Source organism: Symphodus melops (assembly GCF_947650265.1).
Source record: "Symphodus melops genome assembly, chromosome: 11".
Classification (NCBI taxonomy): domain Eukaryota; kingdom Metazoa; phylum Chordata; class Actinopteri; order Labriformes; family Labridae; genus Symphodus; species Symphodus melops.
In genome coordinates, this window is record NC_136701.1 from 3,367,190 (window position 1) to 3,380,231 (window position 13,042).

General features: G+C 44.0%; 2 protein-coding genes across 4 annotated transcripts in view; both read right to left on the bottom strand.

Annotated features, from left to right (window-relative positions):
• Nucleotides 1-842: 842 nt before the first annotated feature.
• hspb1 (heat shock protein, alpha-crystallin-related, 1) lies at nt 843-5,789 on the bottom strand. Its single transcript, XM_079354996.1, has 3 exons — nt 5,229-5,789; nt 2,472-2,535; nt 843-1,546 (listed from the first exon to the last, which is right to left on the bottom strand). Exons 1-3 carry the CDS (start codon nt 5,653-5,655, stop codon nt 1,390-1,392), a joined length of 648 nt encoding a protein of 215 aa, XP_079211122.1. The 5' UTR covers nt 5,656-5,789; the 3' UTR covers nt 843-1,389.
• A 2,543-nt stretch (nt 5,790-8,332) lies between these two features.
• Nucleotides 8,333-13,042, bottom strand: part of srrm3 (serine/arginine repetitive matrix 3) — an 82,264-nt gene continuing 77,554 nt past the window's right edge. For all 3 annotated transcript variants that reach the window (XM_079356148.1, XM_079356150.1, XM_079356149.1), the window contains exon 14: nt 8,333-10,105. In XM_079356148.1, coding sequence (XP_079212274.1) covers nt 9,832-10,105 — 274 coding nt within the window. In that variant the 3' untranslated portion in view covers nt 8,333-9,831. The remainder of the gene's footprint in view (nt 10,106-13,042) is intronic.

Below are 13,042 nucleotides of genomic sequence, written 5' to 3' on the forward strand. Positions count from 1 at the left end.
ATTTTCCAAGTCAGAAAGAGTTTTTTTCCAATGTGTCCGACACCACATGAATGCAGCATTAGACCCCTCTGCTTCACATCAGGGTCCTGCTCAGTGCTCACTCTATCGGGGTCCCATCCAACCGTAACTACATGTTCATCTTTGTGACGTCCTGTCCTCTCTGCATGCCTGTATGTGGTTGGTTTGGTTTAACTTCCTGGCTCAGCAGCCAATAGGCGGAGTCAGGAGGGACATCAGGTACACCTGAGTCAATCAGGCCTCAGCTTGTTTAAATAGCTCCCACTCTGCGTGCTCTCCTCTATACCTCTCAGATCTCCAACTGCTGACATGCTTAAGGTCACTTAATAAAAAGTTTAATAGACAGGATACTGGACGTAGAAATAAACATATGCTTTAGAGAATAGAAGGATTTTGTTTTAAAAAATAAGAGTATATTTTTTTTATACAGTTGTTGGTACTTTTCTTTTGCCATTGTAAGTCCCACTGTGATGTGGTCAGACAGCCAGATGGGGGCGCTGCTGTACCGTGTCATGACTTACAGCAGACGACAGTAGCCTCTTGATGATCCTGGGCTGCCTGCATTGAAGCTGACATGTTTCACTTGCTCTGACAATCAGATAAATAAATTAGCATAACATACCAAAACATTATGTAGCTTTTTCCCTCCATTTTACTTTAATCTTCCTGTTTTAAATGTGAGACAGACACACACACACACACACACACACACACACACACACACACACACACACACACACACACAAGATGCCACGACGACGATAAGGAAACACAGCTCAATTCATTCCAACAACACGCTCATCAACAGAAGAGGAGGCTCGACATGCTCTTCAGTCTTTATTTTGTTTTTACATGGCTGAAAAGTTTTCGATGATGACAACAGACAAAACCAACCAATAGAGATCATTGTCACACATAGTTCTGCCTAAAAGGGTTGAGCGTCTGTCTGCTCTTCAGGAACACTGGGTCTCTGCTGTTACAATCTGCTTTACCGCCTGTAGAGGCCTCGTGTCGGGGGGTTTACTCAGCAGAAATGAGGCAGGTGAACATGTGTGGATGCGTGGAAGAGAAAAAAGAAACTTCCTCAGCTGAGTCTTATATTCAGACGAGGAGTGTAATTACAGCGAAGAGAGCGGGCATATGGCTCTGCTGTAGATGTGTTTACACTGTGCACTCAGCTGGGGTTGGCTCATTACCAAAGGGGAGAGAAGAGAGAAAGCACAATCCCCCGCTCTGCGCTCTCTATCTGCCAGGAGAACGAACGAGTCTGCTTTAGGAGGAGCGATCATCTAGAAGCATGTGGTACAACTAAAATGCTGTTTTTTAAAAAAAATGTGTGGGTCGACAGGGAGACAAAGTGTCTCTTTTTTTTTACTTCTTCACCACTCCACCTGTGTTGTCCACGTTTACAGGTATGGTGGTTTCTGAGGATTGGATGGCAGGCACCATCAGAGGAGCTTCCACGGTCAGAAACCCCTCTGGAGACAGGGAGGAGGTCACCTTCTCGATGTTAGCTGTAGACGGGAGGCTGCAGGCAGAGAGAGAATTCATTTAATTTGGAATCAGATATAGTGTTTCAAAGCTGGATGCCCAAACAAATTTTCAGGTCATGAGGTGGCCAAGAATTTCACAAGACATCTTCAAGCCTCTGCCTAAGCCGTTGAAACCTCTTACGCAGGCGCTCTTGGAGAGCAGCCCTTTCCTGGCAGAAGGCTTCCAGAGAGCTGGCCAATCAGCAGAAAGAGGGGATGTTGGGAGGGGATCGTAAAGGTACAGCAGCTTAAAACAATGTGTTTCAGGCAGAGGTTTGAAATGAGGGTTTTTAACTGATAACAGTATCAGAAAAATAAGGGGCTGTTTAGCTGCAAATCCTGCAAAGCTAATCTACAGGTTTCACAGACATCATGAGAGGTGAACATGAGGTTTGATAAAGCGTTCATACATCCCAATTGAACAACATCACAGCATCAAAGCCTCTTATAATATTAAAGCCTGAGTCTCTCAATGAGGTAATATCTGATCCAGGACCAGCTCGGTCTTTGCCGCGGCCCCTGGATGGCAGCAGAGCCACATGAAGCTGCACTCCTAACGGCATGAGGTGGAGGCTGCTGCTGCTGCTTTTCAGAGCATGAAATTCAGATATCAGCAGCAGCCAGGCCTCTACAGACATGCCCAACCCAAAACTAAAGAGAGTCCCAGCAGCAAAGCAAAATTAAGAGAATCACAGGAATTTAAACACCGTATGAGAAATGCATTCTCCTCCGTGAAGAGTCACTAACAGAGCCACAGCGAGCACACTTGAAATCTGCCCGTTTTGAAGTGAGTTGTTGACATATTGCATGGCTAGTCGCTTCTTTTCAAGAAATGGCCTTTTTAATTACAGAGAGTTTAACGCTTTAGTGCTTCATGCTTTAGTCATGGATTCACTTGAAATCATTGATCCTTCTACTTACGTGTACTTCCTGGTGAAGCATCTGGACACAAAACCATGCTCGTCCTTCCTCTCCTCGTGCTTCCCTGAGGACACAGACAGCATACTTTCACAATGATGCAGCACTAATATGAAAGATACATTCACTGTTTGATTCACATCAAAACATTAGGGGGAAAGCAAAATGCCTTGGAAATATAGAAATAAGAACTATAAGAAATAAAACTGACTGTGTTCAACTCTTGCACACGTGTACTAAAATATTGGAAGTGATTGTGGCTCACAACATCGAACTGTCTGTAAGTTGTTTCTATTTGGTCTTGATGAGGCAGTTTCAAATATTAGTGTCTTGTGTGAAGTGTCTTGTTGTAAATCCACTCTGATCCTGTATTTGATCATGTCTATAAACCCCTCTGTTTCAGCCCTGTTCAGAACAGGCTGTTTCTGTGTCTGTAGCTTTAAATATGTAAATGAGCTGTGTCTGACCACGCCCCCTCTCTGGAAGGGCTCGGGTGTACTCGGTGCTTTCTCGCTCCATGTCCTGTTGTTTACGGTGAGAAAGCAGAACAAACCTAGTGACATGGTGAAGTTGATTTTGCAGAATGTGAACTTATGTGCACCCGTGTCCCTTTAAACAAGAAAAATAATAAATTTTTACGTTTATATTGAGGTCATTATTGTTTGTGTATTAGTTACACAGAACAATGTAAACAGTGTAATGACTGGGCTTTTCTGTGCTGTGGAGGCCTTCAGGTGGTATTTTTATCTTTTACAGCTGCTAGCCATGTCCCATGTAGCAAGGCCACCACATCAACAGAGCGATTCTGACCAGCAGTAATCTGGTCAGCCTCTCTCAGGCATGAAGAGGCCTGGCTGTGAAGCTGTCCTCCATCCTGGCTCTAAATGCACTTATATGTTTGTTTTGACGACGACAGGCTGATAACACTCGCTCTCCCTCGGGGAGCTGTCCTCTTTTCAGCAGGACGACTCTGCTGGTGAGAATGTGGCAGAGGCGTCATTAAGCTCACAGAACACACACACACACACACACACACACACACACTGTTGCATAAAGCGACTGCACTTTCATGTGAAGCAAAAAAAGTAAAGCCGATGATGTCACTTTAGAAACACACCATCCTCACTCTTTGAATACACGAGGTAAGGAAATTCCACTTGGGAGAGTAAATCCAGCGCTTTGTTTATCTTCACTGACTATTATGCCCATGTCTCTCGGCAGTGAAATATTAACTGTAGTAATGCCTAGAGCCTAGACCTGGACACGATCCAGCAGTCCTTTTAAAGTAGCAGACACAGAGGGGTAGTCATGTAACTCTTAAGAGAGTGATTCTCTATGATAGGTCAGACACAGACAGAAAGGGGGCTCAGGGCCTCACAGCGCAGAGCTATGATATCCTTCAGTCCATACACATTTGTGCAGTCCTTCAGAAACATGCACGGACAATGGAAACATTCAGCAGCACAAGGGTGAAAGCAGCTCTCTAAAAAGGCGTGTGTGCACTGTTTTCTTCTTCTGTGAGTTCTTTCAAAAGTCAACTCCCACATATTGGATTGTTTTGAATCTATCAGGCGAGCGGCCAGAAGCCCCCGCCCTGCAGTACACTGGAACGTTAGAAGTATTGTGTCTCCAGGTATTATGTAACTCTGCAGCAATGCATCTAACTTGTGCTTGACCTGGCAGAAAGGTTTCCTGTCTTTTTTGTCCTGTTTTGTTCAGAACAGCAGAAGTTGATCGTAAACGGGGAGGGGACCGAAGACGAATTCATCTATTGCACATTTCACTCTCAAGTCGAAGCTCATCTTTGACTCGCAATATTCATTCTTTCACTGAGAGGAACTTGAAATTCCTACATTCAAAATGAATTCCTGTCATTCCTGTCATCCTGTCATAAGACATGTTTAATCCCCAAGTTGATCATTAAATAAATTCAGGCACATTGAGACCTCCTCATGATGGGATAAGTGTTCACAATAGTTCTGGTTCTTGTTATCTTATATATTATGTTATAGGAAACTGTCCTGTATGGATGCACAGCTTTATATGTTATTATCTGTATACATTATTTTTTAACATATAAGCCTACTTATGTAGAGTTTAAGGGTCAGATTACAACATTTATTTTTCTTTGAGCTTTTGATCCCAACATTTAAACACTGCACATCCTACTCCTCGCATTTCTCTTTTCATGAGTGAGTTTTGAGTCTCGACATTCAGACGGATTTCAGTCAAAGTGGATGGGACAGTCGATGTTAAAACTTTCTTGTGTCTGCGTGTATCATTCAGCACTTACGTCTTAACATGCATAACAAAGAAGAATAAGAGAAGGAAACACATGCACAGAGGAAGGACGCCAAGTAGGAGTACTTAAAGTGACAGGGATGATAGTAAACAAGGCAGCATGCAGCAGCAGATATTCCCTGTCAATCTAATTTACAAACTGAAACAAAGTTAATGTGAAGTATTATATTTGATAGCCTCCTAAATACAACCTGAGTCACAGTTAGCGCTGCACATACGCAGCTGGTATGGCCTTCTTTTCCTCTTACAATAATACTGTCAGAGCTTTTACCTTTTCATCTTTAGTAAAATAGAGGACCACTTTTCTCTCTACTTTCACCAAAGGCTCTGTGCCCCTACTTGAGTAAAATGTATTTGTACTTTTGCCACAAATGTGTTCTTTTTGTTAGATTAAGTAAGAGACTGTTTCTCAAATCTCCAAGAAAAAAAGGGACTGATGAAATAGAAATTAGCCCTCACCTGTGATCTCCACTACTCCGTCCTTGGTCTTGACCACGAGCTCCTCAGGTGAGAAGTGGTTAACATCCAGAGACACCTTCCAGCTGTCTTGGGTCTGCTTGATCTCTGACATGCCGGTGCTCATCTGACGGGTCAGAGCACGGGCCTGCTGGGCCATGACAGCGCCCGGATACATCATGGGGGTCTGAGGCATCATGGGGGTCTGAGGCATCAAGGGGGTGTGGGGCATCATCGATCCCATTTCGGGGGTAAAGATGGAGGGCCTCAGGTACCCAGGCCAGTGGGTAGTGGGGAATGTGGTGAATTCCTCGGGCACAGCAGGCATGCCGAAGGTCTGGTCGAAGATGCGGCTGTTTTGGTGCCAGTCCCTGAAGGGGTCCCAGCTGGGGGTGCGGAGCAGGGTGAAAGGAATACGCCTCTCAGTCATGGTGCTGTGTTTGAGTGTTGGAGTGAGGAGCTGCTGGCTGCAGAAGAAGAACCCTTTGGCCTCTCTGAAAAAGTTTTCCCAATGCGCTGTGCGCCTCTCAGCTGTGAGCTTTTATTCACACTGACACCACCCCAGTCAACAGAGCCCTCCTCTCTGACTCAAGCCCCCTCTGACATTTTTATGGAACATACTAGAGTGTCTATTTGTGGCAGACGTAGCACTGGAAAGGAATCCAACAGGAAGGCCCTCCCCAGTAGCAGCTGCCCAGTACTTTGCTAAACCTGCCTCCCCCTGCGGTGTCTAATCCCCCCTCCCTCCCACCCTCTTCTTTTCTGGATGTCCGAAAGAGCCAGAAGAATCTAGGAGGCTGCTGGGAAGCTGACCAGGCCTGCTGATAAAGCTCAGATAAGACTCACATGCTATTTCTAAAATGACACTGCACAGGCTATGATGTCTTATACTTGACAGGCTGTTCCATGCTATTATCAGCCTCATATTAAATACACGGTAGGATGACACTTTGGGACATGAATGAAAATGGCCAACGCACGCAGACCCGTGAACTAAGAGGCTGACTCAAGGGCTGTGAATAAATGAACTGAACCCTCCCAAAAAACAGATGCGGTTCCTCAGGTGCCCACTTGAGGCTGGCTTCAAATGTGAGAGAACGGGTGTTAAAGGTTGACAGGATGATTGTTCAAGAGAGGTTGTGGAGGAATTTGGTTGGATTATTACTTGAAGCTGACTTGACACATTTTATGGTCTACATTTTAAAGTTCTTCATGTTCAGCTTCAGCTTCAGCTTCATGACTGGCTGTAATCAGATCAGTGTCAGTGACGTTTCCTGTCAACACTCATGTGATGAATGTCACCAACAGAGAATTAATAAGAGGTGGATTCTTTAACCTAATGACAGCTTGGCCGACTGTTGACTGGTAACCGTGTGTGACTCCGTCTCAGTGGCATGTAGCTTCTATAACCCCGAAAACATCAAGGAAGAACAAGAATGAATGAAAATGACTTTGAACAAACAAACCCCTCGTCAGGGATGCTATCATGTTTAGTATTTATATACCATTCACTCCGCCAACACTACAGTGGGACCAAGTGACTACCTATGAAAAAAGTATGCCAACGTGGATGTGCAAAATCCTGCAGTTCCTCGAGTGTCCACTTGAGGCTGGTTGCAGGAACACCTGAAGTCACAAACACATGACTGGCAAAAAAAAAGCTATTTTTACAGATTTAATCAGCATGTTTACAGCCTGGTATAAAAAAAAAATAGTGTCTGATTGTTACTGGCACACACTGTACGAGGGGTGCATTTTTAAAATGTTTTCATGTGGGTGCCATGTAACAGAGGCTTAAAACCCACCTCAGCTCTCTGCCTGTTGTTATGTTGATTAAAAGTTACGCTGAGACAGGATCTCCAGCATGGCAGCTGCTGCTGATGAGCCTTCGGAGTCGCCTGCAGGAACAGATGTATGACGTCACTCAGGCTTCATCTATTATTATTTACAGTTTATATCGGGACTCATTACTGATAAGGAGGCACACGACAGAGAGGAAGTCCAAAGAGATCTGAGTTCTCATTGTTGCCACCTGCAGGTAGAAACCTGCAGAACACCTGCTTGATCAATCATATCATGACAGCTTGGGTAAGAAAAGACAACAGCAGCTGATTTTTTTTCCCCCATTTGATTCCATTTATTGTCACGTATAATAAATTGCACACTACAGAGAATGATTTGTAGAACCAAAGGGGCGATGCTATACTGGAATAAATAAACAGGTTTGCAGAGTATAATAGTTGAGTTCAATCTGGTTATACTGGGAGTGAAACACTGTGAGTGACTGGGCCAATGGAAAGGAAGACTTAAGGGTGATCCCTGATTGTATCGCTAGTTTGTTCACGTATGAGCTTCATCTTTCTGCCTTTTCTTTAACACGTGAGGGTATAAAGCTGAACGTTAATTAAAAGCAATTAAAAATAGAGTTCAGATCAAAAGTAGCAACATGTGTTAAAAATGATGGATCTTTCTTTTGCCTTTGTAAAAATTGTGTTTTGCTTTAAAACCATAGATATTTTTAACAATAAAGGCAGAAAGTCACCTCTTGACTACTGACCCATAATGAGAAGAGGGTGTGTGTTGGCCAAAACAATCAGAAGAGTACCAGGCTCCTCTCCAGGCAGTGGATATTTTAGTTCTGACACTTGCTAATGCAGGCAGGGACACTATAGTTTGAATTAAAGGAGCAGTATGTTACTCCAACGCCTAGAGTTTAAAATGGGTACTGCAGTCAAAATTCTAAACATGCAGAGCGGTCTCCACCCCCCTCCTCTCTAAAGTCGACGCTCATGCAGGTTGTCATGTGGTGGACACTGTAGCTTCAGTGTTTAGCCAGCTCTGCATCGGTCTCTAAAGCTTTCTGTGTTCTAACCTCTCTCCGTGTTTCAAAATCATCTCCAACATTGATCCCAGTTTGAGCAGCTTTCTGCTGGTGGAGCTTATTAGAAACATGCAGAGGCTTTTTAGCTCGGGTACAATCACTTCTATCTGAAGCAGTTCTACTGCCCGCTTCCATCGCTGCGACACCTGTTGACCTGATAACTGATCTCATATCTGGCAAACCCAGGGGCGTCCAAAACGGCTGTGTAGTGGGGGCCTTCAAAGCGTCTACCTTCTCTGGTCCAAACAAATCCAGAGCGTTCAGGAGCAGAATCTAAAGTTAGAAGGAGGACATACTGGCTGCTGCATTGTTGTCAGAGAAGCCAGCACTTAAACTTCTTCTGATCATAGAGGAAGGTCAGTTTTGTTTTTCATTCAGCAGAGATCTTACATATTGCTCCTTTAAAGTCAACCTTTACATTTGGGGCCATAATGGTAACTATGGGAATAAATGCGGGCGAAGCCTTCGCCCCTCGGGCTGAATTCAGAGGATCTTTAACATATTCACCCTGCTCGCTAATCCGATAGCGATATTAAGCCTTCGCCCTGTTAAGAGACAGATCTGTGAAGAACACGGACATGAACAGGTAATTGTCAAGTGGGAATACATTTGCAGCAATCTTAGCTTTAAAAGCACAATCCAACGGCTGCTTTTAATAAATAAAATAAATAACCCAATAAATAAACTTAATAAATACAGTAGAATAATAAATAGTTGTGTGCATGTGCATGGAGGCCTTTTGCAGACAGTTTCCTGTATAGTTCCAGCAACAGAGCTGCACGAATATCTAATGACCTCACCGGACACTGCAGAGGAGGTGCACACACTCACTCATACACACACATTCTTACACATAATGTCAGGATTAGCAGAATCGACAGAATAATTTAAACAGGGAAAAGAGTAAAAATACATAATACATAGTTTCTTTTGCCTCCTTTTCTCACTCAGCTCTGTCTGCAAGCAGCTGACGCACTGAGCATGTCAGCGGGGAGTCCCGATGCACCCTGGCGGCGATCATGTCGGCCAGGTGACTCTCCTTTTTCGAGCAGCAAGTCTCTCCTGATGCATCATGCTAAACAAGCCTCCCTTAGACTACATGGAATATACAGTGCATAGTTTACAAAGCCAGAACGCAAAGAGAGTTTACATCTATTCACACAAACCTATACATCATTTAAAAAAAAGTTCTCTTTTTCCAATTGTTTTTGCGTACGATTTCTCCCTCCGACGTCTTTTTGTTCTCACTGTCGTTGATCGTGCTGTGTCGCTGAAATGAAAGTTTTTTTGGGAGATGAGTTCATGATGAGGGAAAGAAGAAGAAAAAGTCTGATTTTCTGAAATGTAAGGTGAGCAGTTGTTGCGTCCTCATTTCTTCTTTCTACTCAGCTCCTTTTTTATAGCATATATATATATTTATATAGCCTGTATATATAGTAGTTTAACTTGATTCATTTTTGGTTGCTTTGTGGAAGAAGAGAAAAAGTGCTTACAAACAGCAAGATTTGTTCTCTGGGCTCTACCGGACTTTTCCTTTGAATTATAATGAACAGTGACAGCCAATTAGATAGTAGTGTGCTATATTTAAAAAATGATTCTCCTCTTTGATCCATGCTCGGCTTTAGAGAGAGAAATAGAGGCGGGGGCTGGTGGGTGGGGAGGTCAGGGGCCGTCATTGTAAAATCACTTCTCTCTTTGATTCTGTTTCTCTTCTGTCCGTCTCCTTCAGAAACCCGGGCTATCGTAGCTGCTTCGGCTGTAGTAGCTGTGGTGGCTGCGGGATCGACTCCTGCTGCGGCTCCAGCTCCGGCTTTGGCTGCGATTACGGCTCCAGCTCCGGCTGCGGCTCCGGCTCCTGCTATGGCTCCGACTGTGGCTCCTGCTTCTGCTGTAGCTGCTGTAGCTGCGGCTCCGGCTGCGGCTGGACCGTGCTGGGCTGCTGTCGGAGCTGGATGAGGAGGGACTGGGTCTGTAGTACGGGATTGGCCGCTTCCTAGCACTGAGGGAGATGAGAAAGTAGGAGAAGTGTTAATAGTTTTATTAGACACAGGCGGCAGCCTGTTAGGGCTTCACCCTTCATTGACGTGTTGAAATGAATTGAAAATAAGAGTTTCTGAAAGGACACATTTAAACAAAGGCTCCCTCGGTATGAAACAATTCTGGAAATGGAAGTGCTATGGCAAACGCAGAAAATGCATAAATGTTTTGTAGTAATGAAGTGAAATTTAACAATTTAAAACTCAACAGTTTAAGGGCTAGGAATAAAGCTGTGCTGTTCCTGTTTTCACGGGTCTGATCTGGTACTTTATTTGACTAAAGAGGATTTTTTTTTAGCTAGCAAGTCCTATTTTAGATCAGATTTTGGAATGAGTGAGTACTACGGGGAATACTCAGGACGAGAGTTATAGAAATCCGATTACAGTCCATGGTTTAACTCTCACAAGATGTCTCTGTAAGCTCTCATGTGATTTTAAAAGGTCACATCTTATGCATTCTACACTTCACCATGTTTCTCTTACACTAACATGTGACTCTAGTCTGTCTTCAAACCCCCGTTGATGAGAAAAGTCCATCCTCTCCGTCTTCTGCCTGCTCCACTTTTCAGAAAATGTGTGCTCAAACAGGCCGTTTGGAAATGTTCCCTTCATGACATCATAAAGGGCAGTAGCCCCTCCCCCAGGTGGGTGACACTTCCCCAGCTGTGTGTGGCCCTTCCAGAGAGGGGCGTGGTCTGACACAGCTCATTTACATATTTAAAGCTACAGAAACAGCCTGTTCTGAGCAGGGCTGAAATAAAGGGGTTTATAGGTATGATAAAACACAGGATCAGAGTGGACTAACAACAAGACACTTCACACACATATTTTGAGGAGCTCTGAGACTTATTTAGGAAGAGGAGGAGAATATGTGACCTTTAAAGGAAAACTAATTTACAATTCTTGCATGAAGAGCTTCTAGTGTCTTGTCTAATCTATTTCTATGTTTAATGAGACCAGACATTTCTCAACCTTTCCCCACTGGGGAGAAATTTACTCCCATTTTCACATTTCAGCACAAGATGAAAACCATGTCAGCATGCTCATCATACTCTCCTGATCTAGAAGTCTCATTTATCCTATAGCACTTCCCGTTTTACCTTGAATAATAATACTTTTGTTCTGGTTTAATTCTAGTATTGCAGCTGCTTTTTCTTGCGTTTTTGATGATCAAATATTCATGATTGTTATTGCTAGTTTCTTAAAGCTCGTAAAAACTAAGTCTGAAGGGTCATTTTGGAGAACATGAACGTGGCAAAGTTCTTTAATATCTTGTGTTAGTATAAGGTTTGGTTGACTGAGAACAAATCAGTGATGAGTTGATCAGTAAGAGCCTGAAAGAGAGCAGTTATAAGGGTTAAAAAAGCTAAGCTGTGCACACACACACACACACACACACACACGCGCACACACACACACACACACACACACACACACACTTTGCACACTCACTCACAGTGTAAAGAAATGCATGTTGTTAGTTTCAGATGAAGCACAAATTGCCTGGTTAATAGCCACCCTGGAAGAGATGCCTGTAAGGTAATTGGCTGTTAGATGAAAAAAAGAGAAGAAGCTCTTCTTCTGCAGTGGAGGCCGACACCCAGAAAAATCAACACTCAACGGTGCGGGGAGAGATAAATGCTATCAAGGTTTCCCTGCTGCTCCAACAATGTGTTGCACCTTGTCTTTGTAGATTACTCAGGCTCAGCTTTTTGTCTTTATCTGCCTCGGGAATCCACACAGGCTGAGCCATAAAGAGATATGTGCTTAATAATCCTTGATGGCATTTTAATCTCTGTCCCCCTGTGTTACAACATTAGTTAGTCTGCAGAGACGGGCAGCTGCAGAGTCGGTGTGACAGACAAAAGAAAAGCAAAGAGAGGATAGGTTAAAAACAGGAAAAGGACGAGGGCCGGTTTACTCAGGAGACCGCCGATGGTGAGCTGCTCGGACGAGCTTCTGGAGCCTCACTGTTACCACGGTAACTAGCCCACAGCAACTGTGTTCAGCAGCATCCCGTTGTCTTGGCATCAGGACCTCTAGGACTGAGTGAAAGACGACAGAGTACACACACACACACATTTTATCCATGTCTGTTCCCACTGAAAAAAAAGCAAAGGGTTGGGGTCAAGCCCGACCCACTCATCGTTGAGACTGTTAGATCACAGAAACACAGGGCGCAGATGGCCCAGCGGGGAAGACGTAGTCCTCTAAGGAGAACGTCTGGGGTCAAGCCCAACCTGCAGTTCCTTCCACGCAGTTCAACCTCCACTCTCTCTCTCTCCCCCGTGTGTCCCCAGATACTTAAAGTTGGACAAAGAGACGTGGGAGCTTTCTCTCTTCGATTCTTAATAACTGACTAGAAACTCTGCTGTTAATAGGGACAATAATTAAACTGACGCGATGAAAACAAGTTTGTAAAAAGTCTGAAAGCTGTTTGCTGTGTAACTCCAGTACCCTTTAACATGGAACGTTTTTGGAGCGATTGTTTCAGAGACAGCGTTTGAACTTCGCTGTGGAGGCAGCAGGTGATGATGCTGATGAAAGTCACGGCATCACAGAGAGGTCTTTCTGTTTTCATGCCGACGCACAATGATATAATCTGTGAGAGTGACACAGTGCACTCAATAACACCATAATTAAATCCATTATTCAGGACTGAAGAATTACTGAGGTTCTAAAACGACTGGTTTGTAGTTTACTGAGAGAGACGATATCCGCTCATGAGATCCTGAGCTTCCATCAGAGAAAAGGAAAATGATGACGTCGTCAAGGAACATTTAAATAATAACATGTAAAAAAGACTATTGCATCAAAGGGCACCGCCTCCCCTCTGTGCTCCCTCAAAAGCCACGGCCCTAAATTACATGCACAAGACTGTGGCATGTTTAAGTGCCAGA